Here is a 14,330-nt window from a genome sequence, read left to right on the forward strand (position 1 = left end):
CCCATACGCTTCAAATACCTCAGAAAGGTGTGGCCTGGCCAACTCTATCACAACAGATTTCATTACTGGATATTTTAACTAAGAGGCAGAGTTGTGAAGTGGATGTTAGCATTAGGAAGTTAAGCCAAAATATGTAATACAATTTTCAGGATGTAGAGATGGTTGGGGAATTCATTCTGTTCTATTTGCCACCTGAGGCAAAAGATACCCAGCCTGAGATCTGGGGATAGTACAGTAGGTATACATAGCAAGGCATATACGACATAACATATATAACATATTGCCTCTGAGAGAGGTGAAAATATGGCTTTGAACTATTTCTTTATCTATAATAATTTTCTAGAAAAATAAAAGTCCTGGTTAAACCTAATTCTTCATCTTCTCAACTCCTTAACCTAAGCAGCTGACTACATTGTAGAAAAATACACAACCGAAAAAAACTATTCTCACATTAAATTTATAAACAGAGGTACCGTTCTGTTTCTAAAAATTGTTGCAAATCTTTTTATAGTCCTTTTGTCATTTCCTTAAATCTCCATAACCACCTTTTCTGTCACTTTCAACTGATGATCCATTTCTTACATCATTATGAAAATCTAAGAAACCAGATGGGGACAACAAACTTTTATATCATATAATACATCTATCTACCTGCACCTGAAAGGTCTTATTTTCCTTTTCTTCTGATTGGATATTCTCAACTAAAGCCAAATCTGCCTCTCATTTCTTGGATCACATTCTTTCTGACAATTGCCTCCTCTTTTTCTTGCTTTATACATTTTTCCGTTTCATTATTCCCATTCACATATTTCTATCCTCACCAATGTATATGTGTCTATATCTGCACTATACATGCCCATGTATATCTGCTTTTCTTTAGAGAAACACTTTTCCAATGAACTTTCTGTTCTTGCTATCTCACTTCCTCTACTTCAATTTCTCTCATATAATCTTACCAAAGTTAACCATGGCCTTAATCTTTCCAAATCTAATGATCATTTCCCAATTCTCACCATATCATACTTGATATTGGCAACATTTAATTTGGCTTGTCATTTAATTTGGCTTGTCATTTTGTGCGCCACAAAAAAACTTTCTTACATAGCTTCTGTGTATTTGCAGTGCCTTTTTTCCCCCTCTGTCGCTGGTGACTACGCATTTGTCTCCCTTGCTTGTTTTTCCTCCCCATCCTGACTGTTCAAAGATGAAATACAACAGAGCTCCATCCTCAACTCTCTGCTTCCCATTGTGCACTCACTCTTGGTTGATCTCAACTACAGAGTACCCTGCCCTGTCTCTTTACTAATATAAATACAACTGGTAAATGTACGAATCTGACTCCAAACTCTCCTTTGATTTTCTGACTCATATCCACCTGCATAAATGACACCTTCCCTCGCATGTCTAAAAAGGATTCAAATTTAAGTAACCGTCAATGCATATGTATTTGTATAAATATTCTTTCTAAATGTGTGAATCTCCCAATGCTTCACATTTCACTAAATGACTCCTCAAATCACTTTTTTGTTTTTGTTTTTGTTTTTTTTTCTTAGCTTATTTCTTTAATTCCCTAAACTCTGTGTCCAGCCCACAGGAAATTAAGGCAATCACACAACTCTGTTCCGCCATCGGCCTTTTTGTCATCTTGTTTTGAACCCCATCATCTCAATCTTTCTTTTGGGCACCCGAAATAAGGTTCTAATTGACCTTATAGCTTTCACCTGGCTCCTCTGAAGGAACAAATTCTAGTCTTATCTAAAAACAAACAAAAACAAACAAAAAAAAACTGCCCAGCCTTGGCAAAACTTATTTTTTACTTCGTTGTTCTACAACTAACACCATTTTAGTTATTTTTCTATGAATCCGCCAAGACCCAAAATTTATTATTCTGACATCAGTTGTACATTTTAATTTGTCTGACTACTGTAATTTAATCTTCTGCCTGGTTCTCTCACCTAATGATAATCAAGTTGTTATCTCTATCATTTTAAGGGTTACTCACAGACCCTTAAAACACAGATTTTCACACTTTCACCTGTGTACTTTAGAGTTACAGTGATGTGATTTAAATACGTGGCAGCAAGTAAGACCTATCCAGGACCTAACTTATTCTGAACCTTTGGGATGTAATTTTTGGATACATTATCAGTTGTCTAAATTCACTATTCTTTTTAAATTATATTTCTATGTTTAATTATTATGGATTTTTGAAAGTCATTGATTTTTGGTAGAAACAAATGAAGTGATAATTTCTGTTAAGAAATGCTCACTACGAAGTTGATGTTAGGGCAATGTGTTACTGTCTTTTCTTTATAACCCATATTATGTGTTATAGCTTGAAAAAAATGGAGATAAACGTGTTATCCATAATGCATATTAAAACTATACTCAAATTTTGTTTCTACATATCATGGACTTTAGTTTAACCTTGGCCTAGCAGTCAAGTCTATTAAAGAAATTTGTGATCACCGGTAAGCTCTTTAGATATGCAAAGAGGAAAAAGTACTGACAAAATGTAATCATCACTAATGTCTAGAGTTCAGGTTTGGGGGCTTTAGAAAGACTATTATGGAAACTACCAGAAATTCACATATTAATGAGGGAAACATATGGAAATGAGTTGTTAAAGTGATTACATAAGAGAACACATGAAATGTATCACATCTCTCTGAGCATATACCACCCAAAATTGAAGCTATACTGTAACGACAAAGTTAATCAATACTTTATATTGAGATAATGTGTTTTTTAATCAAAAATAAACTTATTGCATATTAATGCATTCAGTTAACTTAACACTTAAAAATTAAAGACACTCCTTATACTTGGCCTAACCAATATCAAAGGAACAACATTGATAATTACCTCCTCATTTTATTGTTCTGGAAAGTGCCAAATCTCCTTTATTTAATATTATTCCCTACAAAAAAGGTTTTATTTTTTTACATCATTGTCTGCATGATAACCACATGCAAAGCTTATCACTTTCCCATTTACTTTTACATTTTTGTCATTAATACGTTTTCAAATGTTCTCTGAAATATCCATAGGCACCCCCTTAGAAAGAATTTTAAAAGTGAAATGTAAATCAAACTAATAGAGGACAACATTCAACTACATTTTTGATAGAACATTTTTATCCTCAATTACATATACCATGCCTAATGTGTGAAAAGTTTTCCATTACCCCGTTTTGGCTAAATGTGTATATATATATATATATATATATCAAAGAGGACATATCAACTACCTTGAAAAATAATAGTTGTAAAAAAGTTCTTCACTTTGTAAGCTACAGAAAAATCACATTCAGCATTTGAAAATAGGATACTGAGCAAATAAACATGATAAGTGAAGGTGTCAGTGAGAGGTAATGACTGATACAGTATTTAAACAGCTTCAAGATAAAAGACAAATTGTTCAAACTAATGTTCTCATTTTTTTCTGTCACTATTGAATATTGTGCTTATAACTATTAATGAAATATTCATACAGCCATAGAAAATGTGAAATAAAATATTAAACTAAAATATTTATTTTATAACTTGAAACTGAAGAAAAATGGTAGAGCATAAAAATGTATGAAAACAAGATAAGACTATGTGTGTATGTGAAAGTTACATTTACTTCCTACATGTCACAAGCAGGGAAATTTTAAAAAAATTAAATGCAATAAGACAGCAACTTAGTCAAAAAAGTTGTTTTTGTTTTGTTTTGTTTTTGGTGGAGATGAGGAGAGTAAAATAACACTGTTATATATCTAATAGCTATTATAGTTGAGAGTAAATTAAATAATATTTCATTTAACTAATAAATAAATAAGATAAAAAGAAACTTCATATATTTTTAAGATTATAATCTTTCATGAAATAGTAGAAAAGACTTTGCACATAAAATAGAATCTTTAGCCCTGGCCGGCGTAGCTCAGTGGATTGAGCGTGGGCCTGCGAACCAGATGATCACGGTTCGATTCCCAGTCAGGGCACATGCCTGGGTTGCAGGCCAGTTCCTTGCAGGCTAACTACCAGCATGGGATGCACAAAAAGCAACCATACATTGATGTTTCTCTCCCTTTCTCCTTCCCCTCTAGAGATATATAAATAAATAAAATCTTTAAAAAAAATAGAATCTTTACTAAGGTATACTTTTTTTTTAAAGCCATCTGAAAGCGAGTGTGGATTAGAGCATTACATATACTAAAATATTTTAAATATCATTGGCAGCCTAGTTTTAAGACTAAATTCTACAAGCCCCAACATTTTTTAAAAAGTTTGGATAATAGATCTAATTTTAAAACATGGGATATAAATGTCTCTCCAGATTGTACCAATGAAAAAGAATACAATGTCATACCTCATTCAAAGAGCACACATATAGCCATAAAACCATATTTCCCAAGTCGTTATTGTTTGTGATACACATTTAAGTGCACAGAACATTTGCCTTTATGGCAGTTTTATTCTCAACACAGTAAATGGCAAAAGGGTTTCAGTTCAATTGACTTTCTCATAAAAGATTTAATTCTCCATTTGGCACGGGTTACATATTGAGTTTCTTACTCCAGCTTATGTCTATACTCTGAGTAAGTAAATTCTGCCACGTGTGACAGACTGACTTGGGGTCAGGGTGAGAGGAAATTGGACCTGTTATAAGTGACATGGAATTCCAGCAGTTACAAAAGTGCTTTGGGGGTGGGGGTGAGGATGAGAAATAGCCATCATTATAATGAATAGCTAGGCATCATGGAAAACCAGAAAGTATCAACATAAAGTATTTGATGCCAATAAACAAATAGTATATCATTCTATATCCTATTATAGTCAGTTTCTTTGTAATCAGATACATGTGAATAAAAATAAATTAGAAAATATTGTTCATATGTGTATTTTATGTTTTATCTATAGTTCCACAAAATGAAAATCACAAAGATAATGCTTAGTGAATTCACCTGCATGTGAGAGTCACTAATTGTAAATGCTGAGCATACTACAGAAACATTCAAATATTTAACACAAATAACAGTAAGATCTCTATAGTTACAAATACAATTATAAATACAGACATATAGATATAAATATAAACATATATGTATTTTAAGCCTGAATACTTAAATTTTAAAAAATGAATTAATCTGTATGCTTATACAAATATAATCTATTTTTAAACATATTCTATTTTTAATGTTTAAAAGAAAATACCACAGGTGGTTCTGATAAATTCAATATGTGAAACAAATAGAACTTACCTTAAAGTTCAAATAATTAACAAATAATGCAAAATGCATTTTCTTTAAAATTGTTTAAGTATCTGCTAGTATTTTCCCAGTACTATTTTTATTGAACTCTTTTATTTTGACATAATTGTAAAGTCATATGCTGCTGTAAGAGATATTAGAGAGAGAGCCGTGTATGCTCTACCCAGTTTCTACCAATGGCAAACATTCTGCAAAATTACAGGGTAGGCAAAAGCAGTTTGACAGTTGATCAAATGGAAAATAATATAATAATTAATAAATACAACCCTGGCTGGCATAGCTCAGTGGATTGAGCATGGGCCTGCGAATCAGAGGGTCACTGGTTTGATTCCCAGTCTAGGGCACATGCCTGGGTTGCAGGCCAGGTCCCCAGTAGGGGGTATGTGAGAGGCAACCACACATTGATGTTTCTATCCCTCTTTCTCCTTCCCTTCCCCTCCCTCTAAAATTAATAAAATCTTTTAAAAATAATAATAATAATAAATACAATACAAAATAAACTGTGTTTTCTGTACTGACAACTCGAAATCTACTTTTGCCAACCTCTGAATAGCACAATATCGTAACCAGGATATCTACTTTGGTACTGCCCAGCCATCTTCTGCAGATTTCCTGTTTTACTTGTATCCATTTGTGTATGGGTGTGTGTTCTGCCGAGTTCCACCATGTGTGTTTGTCCACTACAGCCAGGAAGATCCAGAATAATAAAGATTTGCAAACATTTAAAATTTTTAATTGGAAGGCAGTATTAACATTTTAAAGCAGAAGTTAGCAAACTTTTGCTGGAAAGATGCAGACAAAATAATTTTCAGGTTTTGCTGGCCACCTTTATCCTGTTGCAACTACTCAACTCTCCTTTTCAGTATGTACAAAAGCCCCCAAAACAATTCCTAAACAAATGGATGTGGATGGTTCCCGCAAAACTTGATTTGCTTTTTCCTTTGCACCATCATGGAAACCATAAAAAGCTGAAGTTCTACAGAAAATATTATTCACAACCACAAGAATTGACTCTAGCCATCACCATAATGTCAAGCCTACAGCTATACAGAGTCTTCTTTTACATCCAAAACTTAGCCAACTGCCCACTACCAAGACAGGCAATTTATTCTTTTGTTCTATACTATCTACTTCCATTCTGCTGATACAAAGCCCTTTTATGAGTGATATATATGTTAGGCAAAACACCAAAGCCAACCAACAAACAGCAGATCCACAAATTCTGAGACCTGGAAAATGTGTTAACTAAGCCAGAAGAGAATACACGGAATTTTAACACTGTATAGAATGATTTTGAATTAATGGTAGATGTAATAAATATGCTTAGTAAAAGTGTGAAGGATCAAAGTTTCTGAAACTATTGTGTAAATACTCGTAAGGGAGGCAACATTCTTAGCTATATCCAGTTTGTCTATCTCTATGCTGATTTACATACTGACTTGCATTATGCCCAAGCATCCAGCAATAAAGCAGAAAATTAAATACACTAAATTTTCCCACATGATATTTAATATCATATATTTATAAATATTCAATTCTTCAGTGTTGCTGGATGAAATCTCAGCTGGAGAATATGATTCTAAATTAACTTAATAGTATAGATTTACATAGTTTTATAATACCATGCATCAGTAGAATAGAAAAATTTCCATCCCCGATCAAAATTACAGAAAAAATACTCATTTACAAACTTTAAAGCACAATGTTAATATAATCGATTTTGGTTATTTGTAAAATAGATTTGATAGAAGAGGGGGATAAGTTGAACTTAAAACCAAAGTAGCTGTTCTTCTTTCTATAAAGAAAGAGAATCTTACACAAGAAAATTGTCTGTGCATTAGCAAAGGTGCACACAGGTCACACTGGTCAGGAAACTATTTTTATATTTTTCTTCATTTATATCAAAGGGCTTCTAGTAGCCACAATGACTACCCAGCATTTCATGTGTATCATTTAAAAGCTCTGTGTATAATTTTTTCCTCACCTTGGAAAGAATACTTCATTTATCCTACCAAGTTTGAAAAAGAACAATTTTTGAATAATAATTGTATCTTATTGGTCAGCAAATGAAGTATGAGGACATAGCTGAAGCAGAAATTTAAGCTAAGAATTAAAACATCCAAGAAGTTTTTAAGTGTAAATACAGTTCAAGAATATTCTGGGAAACCGGGACAGGGATCCAAAGATTAGTAATCAGGTTGATCACTGACCTATTCAAACAATAAATGTCCTGTACACTTAACACATCAGAATTTCAGTCTGGGTTATGACTACCAACAAGCAAATATTCTGTCCAGTACAAATAAACACATGAATAATAAAAAAGATTATAAATAAATAAATGACTTTAAAACTGTTCGATGATTTATTTTTATAGCACGTTAACATAATTTGTCAAACTACATAGTGAGCAATATTGCTCCACAATCAACAACCAATGATTTTGAGTACCATGAAAATAAATACCTATACTCTTTAAATTTTCGGTCATGGTCATCTCAAATTTACTAGATAGGTTTAGCATGAGTTCTTCATAGTTATTTTAGTGGGCATTTATGGGTGCCATACAATTTGAATTATGTGGCATAAAGGAAGCCATCCTTTCTAATCAGGAGGAAATGAGATGTTACCACAGCATGCCTTGGCCCTCACTATTCCCACAGCCCCACTGCAGGTGCTTTTCGCCGGGTGGATCTGGCGGCTCGACTGCGTTGGCCGGCCATCCTGCGTCCCCCAGACAACGGCATGATTGGGCAGCCATATGGTGCCATGTTGTAAGCTATATTAAATTTTGAGTCATATTTTGGCCAGCGTTGTTCTCATAACTGAGACTCAGAATTATATCCATGCAAATGTTTATACATTTGGTGATCACAGTGTAACTTAGCTCACATAGTTTTTTTTCCTTTCCCGTTTCAGACATTTGCAGATATGAAATTGTGTTAGAGTTTAAACTTAAAGGCACTAGTGGAAAGGGCAAAAAAATGAAAGAAAGAAAGAGAGAGAGAGAGAGAGAGAGAGAGAGAGAGGAGAGAGAGAGAGAGAGGAAGGAAGGAAGGAAGGAAGGAAGGCAGGCAGGCAGGCAGACCAGAGAGGGGTGGCAATTTAGGTCCACCCTGCACTTACCTTTGAAGAAGCAGTCTTCATTGTGAACAATGGTAATCTTTTGCTTCTTCAGGCAGGCAGCTCTGTGCACTTCACAGTGGTTTTTGTAGAACTCTCCATCAGATCCACACACAGGTTTGTAGTGCCGTTTGCAAAGGTCCATGCAGGCGCATTCTGGTTGCCCTGTCTCTCTGCTGATAACACAGTGCCTTCCCAAACCACAGTATTTATTTTCACAGGACCCCAAAGGACCATTCTGAATATGGAATCCTGAGGATAAAGAATAGAAAATGATTGGGATTCATATGCCCAAATAATACATTCCTGTTAAAGTTTCAAGTGAAAACATTTGTCTAAGGGAAATACAGTACAATCAGGGTTCAGTTGCACTCAGTGGAGAAAGGACTTAGAACCAGCAGATGAACTTTTCAGAACACGTTCCATGTTCTTCCCTCCCTTCCCTTCTCTCCTTGGGCTTTCTTCTTTCTCCCCAGTGAGTAGTGTGGTCCTTAGAACAAGGTCTCTAAAATGAAGCTGCTTGAGCTCAAGTACTGGCTCTACCACTTACTAGCTTTACATGCTTGGAAAAAAATTACTTCTCTGCCCTGGCTGGTGTGGCTCAGTGGATTGAGCACAGTCCTGTGAAGCAAAGGGTCGCCAGTTCGATTCCCAGTCAGGGTATATGCCTGGGTTGCAGGCCAGGTCCCCAGCAGAGGACACATGAGAGGCAGCCACACATTAATGTTTCTCTTCCCCTCTTTCTCCTTCCCTTACCCTCTCTCTAAAAACAAATAAATAAAATATTTTTAAAAAATTACTTCTCTGTGCCAACCTGTCTATCTGTAAAAAGAGGACCCAGTGGTATCCAAACTTTTGGTGTCTCTGTGCTACACTGGAAGAAAAAGAGTTGTCTTGGGCCACACATTAAATAAAGGCAATACCTAAAGAAAAGTACACTCAGAGACCGATCGTTTGCTTAGGCTTGGAAGAGTCTTATATTTCAGAAAACAAATAGTTGATGATTAAACATGATTAATCATAATATGATTAAAACAAATATTTTATAGGGTAAAAAAGTAACATGGGAGACTCCAAGTTATGTGAATTTTAGAGGCAAAAACATTTATTTTTGAGGAAAACCAATGAAATCTTCCTAATAGAAGTCAGGTCAGATCAGGGATTATTATTTTTTTAATTATTAAAATTTTTGACAGATAGGAATTGATTGGAAGAGGAAGAGGCTGTGAAGACAAGAGAGCAATATTCTATGTTCCATAAAGCTCGACACTGCTGTCGTTTTTATAATACCCTGACAAGGTGTTTTAGAGTGATAATTTCCTAATTTGTTAAGGCAATTCTTCCTATTGTTCCAATACAGGAAAGCTAGCAAAACCTGACATATCTCTTCTAAAAGAGTTTATTTTTAAATAATTACTTAGCATATATTTTTAATTACTAAAAAGCAGCACCGGTATAGTTAGTATGTAGTTAGTTCTTTGAGAGGCAGCTCTAAAGTGGAGAAGAATAAGAATACATCTTCAAACCAAGTTTCTCCTTTTAATAATACCCACCATTTGTGTATACTGACTAAAGCATTTTCCTGAGCATTTTTCTTCTTTGGTGTTTGCAACAATCTTTTGAAATAAATTCCATTTGTTTCCTGTTTTACAAGTAATAAAGAAACTAGCTAAAAATGGACACTTCCAATGTCCTAGGTAATATAATTGTGAGTGATAGTTCCAGGCTTCAAACCCATGTTTGTTTCAGTAATTAACCATTACATTATTCTGCCTGAGTTTTGTTCCCATTAATTTTTATAATTCTGGTGGAATATACAGGGGATAGGTATTATAAAAAATTAACAATATAAAACTTATTTAGTAGATAGTCTAGGAACCTGAATGTGGAAACTATCTACATGAAATAATAGACAAAGATATGAGTAAGTGTTATAAGAAAAACAAGTATATACAGAAAGGAGCATTGCAAATATTGCAATGTGGCTTTTGGAAAAGTTTTCCAAGGTGACCAAGAGTACTGTCACCCTTAGTCATACAGGCACTAGTAACTTTAAAAAGTCTCATTTGCTCACTAGTGCTTAGGAGCATTGGACCTGGAATCCTAAAGCCTTGTTTTAAAACCTAGCTTCATCAGTAACTTGTTGTATCATCTTGGAAGTTTTCTTGGTTTCTTTTGCTTTAGTTTTCTCATATGTAAAATGTAGATGGTAATATAACTGGTCTCAAATAGTTATTGTAAATTAATTAATGTAAAGCCCTTATAATAGTATATGTTAGATAATAACTGCAACATTAATGTCAGCTATTAACATAAATATTGCTTTTGCTGTTGTTATTTTATTTCATTCTAATAAATAATCAAAAAGCAGGCAACTTTCAAAGGAGTTATAATCCAAAATTCACATGCTATTTAATATACACTGAAGCAGTATTTAATGTGATATGCCCTGAGGTTAGCCCACGAACTCTCCTTAACCCTTAATGTTTTACTAGTATGGTACAATGTTGATGATATTTTATAGAAAATAACCATTATGCATAAAATGTTCTCAAACAAAATGCATCCAGCTGTTTCACTTTGGAGCTCATGACCATATTTCTTCTATTGTACGAAATTTTCAGTCCAGTTGTTGACTCACTGAACAACAAATGTGACACCTCTTCCTGTTCTTCCTGATTCTGTTTGGCACAAGAGCTCCGATCTGGCAGGGCGTTTGTGAGATGTCGGAGAAGAGAAGAATGAGGACATCAAGGTGGTTGGGAAAGAAAGCCTTAGAGACTAATTATTCCTTTCCATTTTGATTCCCAGAGAATTTTCGTTTCCAATTTATTCTCTGTTCTTGGGCACCCAGCATCAGTGTTACAGAACTCTGTGCCTTTCTTCAGCAGGGAACACGCAACAAGGCCCACCATCCCCTGATGTCTTTCTGAAAAAGGAAATTCTCCGCTGCTCCACAACCATCTGATTAGCAATGATTGTTGTGGGCACTGAATGCATGTCGGTTACCAAAACCCTGATACACATCTAGGGCTGATATACAATCAGAGCCACCCATCCCTCTATCCCAGGAAGAGGTAACTAAAACTTGGAATGCTCATGGAACTCTTCTACACAAGATGAGGACTTCTTTCAAGCTTCGGAGTATCACATTCTGCCTTGTTTGCCCATAACTTTGTTACTTCTGACTTTCAGTCTTTTTTACTCTACATTAGTTTCCTTATGTTCAACTTTTACCCAGTTACACCCAATTAACAAATTCTCTATCTATGTTTTACACTAGTCCTAATGGTAATCAATAGGATAAATCTAAACATGTTTCACAAATAGTCTTATAAGAAGTGAATAGACTGAAAGCCCCTTTCCTGAACCTTAAGAAAAAGATATAAACCGAAACAGAAACTATTTTCAACCAACACACAGCTTCCCTTAATGAAATATACATTGAAGTTTATTGATAGTTGTTACTTTGGGACATTTCAGAAATTAAGAAAGCAATAAAGAATATTCATGCATATTCTACACTCATGTAATGTACATAATCTACATATGTGAATGCCTATTACAGTGAACACGTACACTAGTGTACTTCTATTTTCCTGAGTGCATTTCTGCTTTACTTTCACAAATTGAACACATGAAGATCATTTGTTTCCTGCTAAAACATTTCAAAACCACTAGAAAGAAATTATTTTAAAAGATATATACAAGGATGAGGAGAACTGGAGCAAAGAAAACCAAATATTAGAAGTTTGAAAACATGTGGCTAAGTGAGAACTGGCTTAGCAACCCTCAAAATTCAATAGGCAACCTCACAATTTTGAGAACTTTATTTGCCACACAAGTTCCTCAAAAGGGCATACACTGGAAACACCAAAACTTAAGAACATGAGAGTGACGCTGATTTTAATGTAGAGGCAAAGGCGGAAAACCGAGAAGGTGTTACATTACAAGGTCCCTTCTGCTGCACAACTCTGAGAAGGGGGACGTTCACTCACCCAGACACAAACCACGTGAGAGCTGCGAAGAGACTGAACACTGAAGGCCTGCAGAGCTGTGCACTCCTCCAGCCCAGCAGCCCCAGGAGCAGCGGACAGTCACAGGATCAGCCTTCAGGTAGGTGACTCAGACTGTACTCTGGGGGGTCTGTAACCTAATACTGGGAGTTCCCCAAAAGTGATGCACCCGGGCCGGGCCACCCATAGTGAAGTTTACAATTGGAACATTACCTAGGGTTCGGAAATTCAAAATCAGCTATTTGATGTTCCTCTTCTCAACAAAAAGCTGAAAGCCAGCATTAACTGGATGTCTAGGTAAACTCTTTAGGATGGAAAATAAAGCTACAATAAACAAGTAGATAAAACCAATGTAAAATGAGAGTATTAAAAATAAAAAAACAGTAATGTCCTCATAGAAATAAAAACTAAGTTAATCCTTGAAACAAGGATAAGAACATTTGTACAAAGTTTAAAAGGGACTATTGGAAATTAAAAACCTGACAGTTAAATGAAAATTTTAAGAGGAAGTCTGGACAACAAAGTTCAGAAAATCTTACAAAAAATAAGTAAATAGAAAAAATAGTAACTATCAGAAGAAATATATAAAAATATATAGATATTACTTTCAGAACTACAAAGTCCAAATAATAGTAGGTCCAGATGGAGAGGAAAGAAAAACAGATGGCAGGAAATAATTAACAAAATTGTTAAAATATTTCTCAGAATTAAAGGATATGAATTACTAAATTCAGAGAGTTTGCCCAGTATCCAGTTTGGAACAGACTTTTACTAGGGCATATTGTGAAACTTTATATATTGAAAACAAAGAGACTTTTCTACAAGTTTCCAAAAAGGTAAACAAAATATTCAGTCACACAAAATAGACTAAGCATCGTAACTCTCAATAACAGAGAGAGCAAGACAGCAGAAAGCAGCACAGAACGATGAAGGATAAGTACCGTTTGCTGCTGAGGGCCCTGTGCCTGCTCTCCCCCCCAGGTCCTGATGCGGAAGACAGGTCTCTCTGTCTATGGCGGTATTTCTGCTTTGACTTACTTTTGAGAGCCGGAGGTATGGAATGGTTAACTTGGGAGCAAAAGAAATGAAAAGAGCCCTCTCTGTGCCCATACGCCTGCTGAATCGTACTCCCAATTCATACTACAGCCCTGCCGGTTGTCCTATGGCAAAAGTCCTGGTCTTTAAGACACTCTACTATGGTGACTCTTCTGAGATCATCTTCCCTTTCTACCAACGCACGCAGTTTCATTGTCTAACCCCTGCTCATCTTACCAGTCTCACGTCATGTGTCCCTGATCTAAGACGCCTTCACTCACAGCCTTCCTTCCTACCCTTCCTTCGCTACTTCACCGCGGAAGTACATTCCACCCTCACCAGCACTCTTCACTTGGGATGAACTTTTGTAAAACTTCGTGGTTTTTTCCTCCGTAGCAGCTAAACAGAATTGTTGTATAAGGCTACTTGTTTGAACATTTGTTTAATATCTGTGTCTTAATAATCTGGGTTTCAAGAAAGCAAAGATATCATTTGTTTATCAATAACTACGGTATATTGTCAGGACCTAGCAGAGGCCCTGGTGAATTTTAACAAGTGAATAAGTGAATGTTTGATACAGGAGTTGATGTTGTATGCCAGAAACACAGTAAGAAAAGTGCATTGTCAAGTTGTATACATTGTTAAATGATGTATATATATATAATTATGATATATATATATATGATATGTATATCACTTCGTGTATACATCTATGTGTATGTATAGATAGATAGATAGATAGAGACAGATAGACATTCAGCAACAATGATTCTACAAAACTTCCATAGTTTAACTCTCTCCCCAACCAATCAGTAGAGACCACAACCCAACTCCTTTAGCCAACATGATCAATGACTTTTCACTTATGTGACCCATCTCCTGAAAGCTAACAGGAGCCAGTC

The 14,330-nt window shown here is 35.2% G+C and overlaps 1 protein-coding gene across 4 annotated transcripts in view; it reads right to left on the minus strand.

Moving 5' to 3' along the window:
- Window positions 1-14,330, minus strand: part of FSTL5 (follistatin like 5) — a 558,399-nt gene that overhangs the window by 362,193 nt on the left and 181,876 nt on the right. For all 4 annotated transcript variants that reach the window (XM_037058318.1, XM_037058317.1, XM_037058316.1 and 1 more), the window contains exon 4: window positions 8,381-8,629. In XM_037058318.1, coding sequence (XP_036914213.1) covers window positions 8,381-8,629 — 249 coding nt within the window. The remainder of the gene's footprint in view (window positions 1-8,380; window positions 8,630-14,330) is intronic.

Source organism: Sturnira hondurensis, unplaced genomic scaffold (assembly GCF_014824575.4).
Source record: "Sturnira hondurensis isolate 20B ecotype Veracruz unplaced genomic scaffold, ASM1482457v3 Scaffold0010128, whole genome shotgun sequence".
Classification (NCBI taxonomy): Eukaryota; Metazoa; Chordata; class Mammalia; order Chiroptera; family Phyllostomidae; genus Sturnira; species Sturnira hondurensis.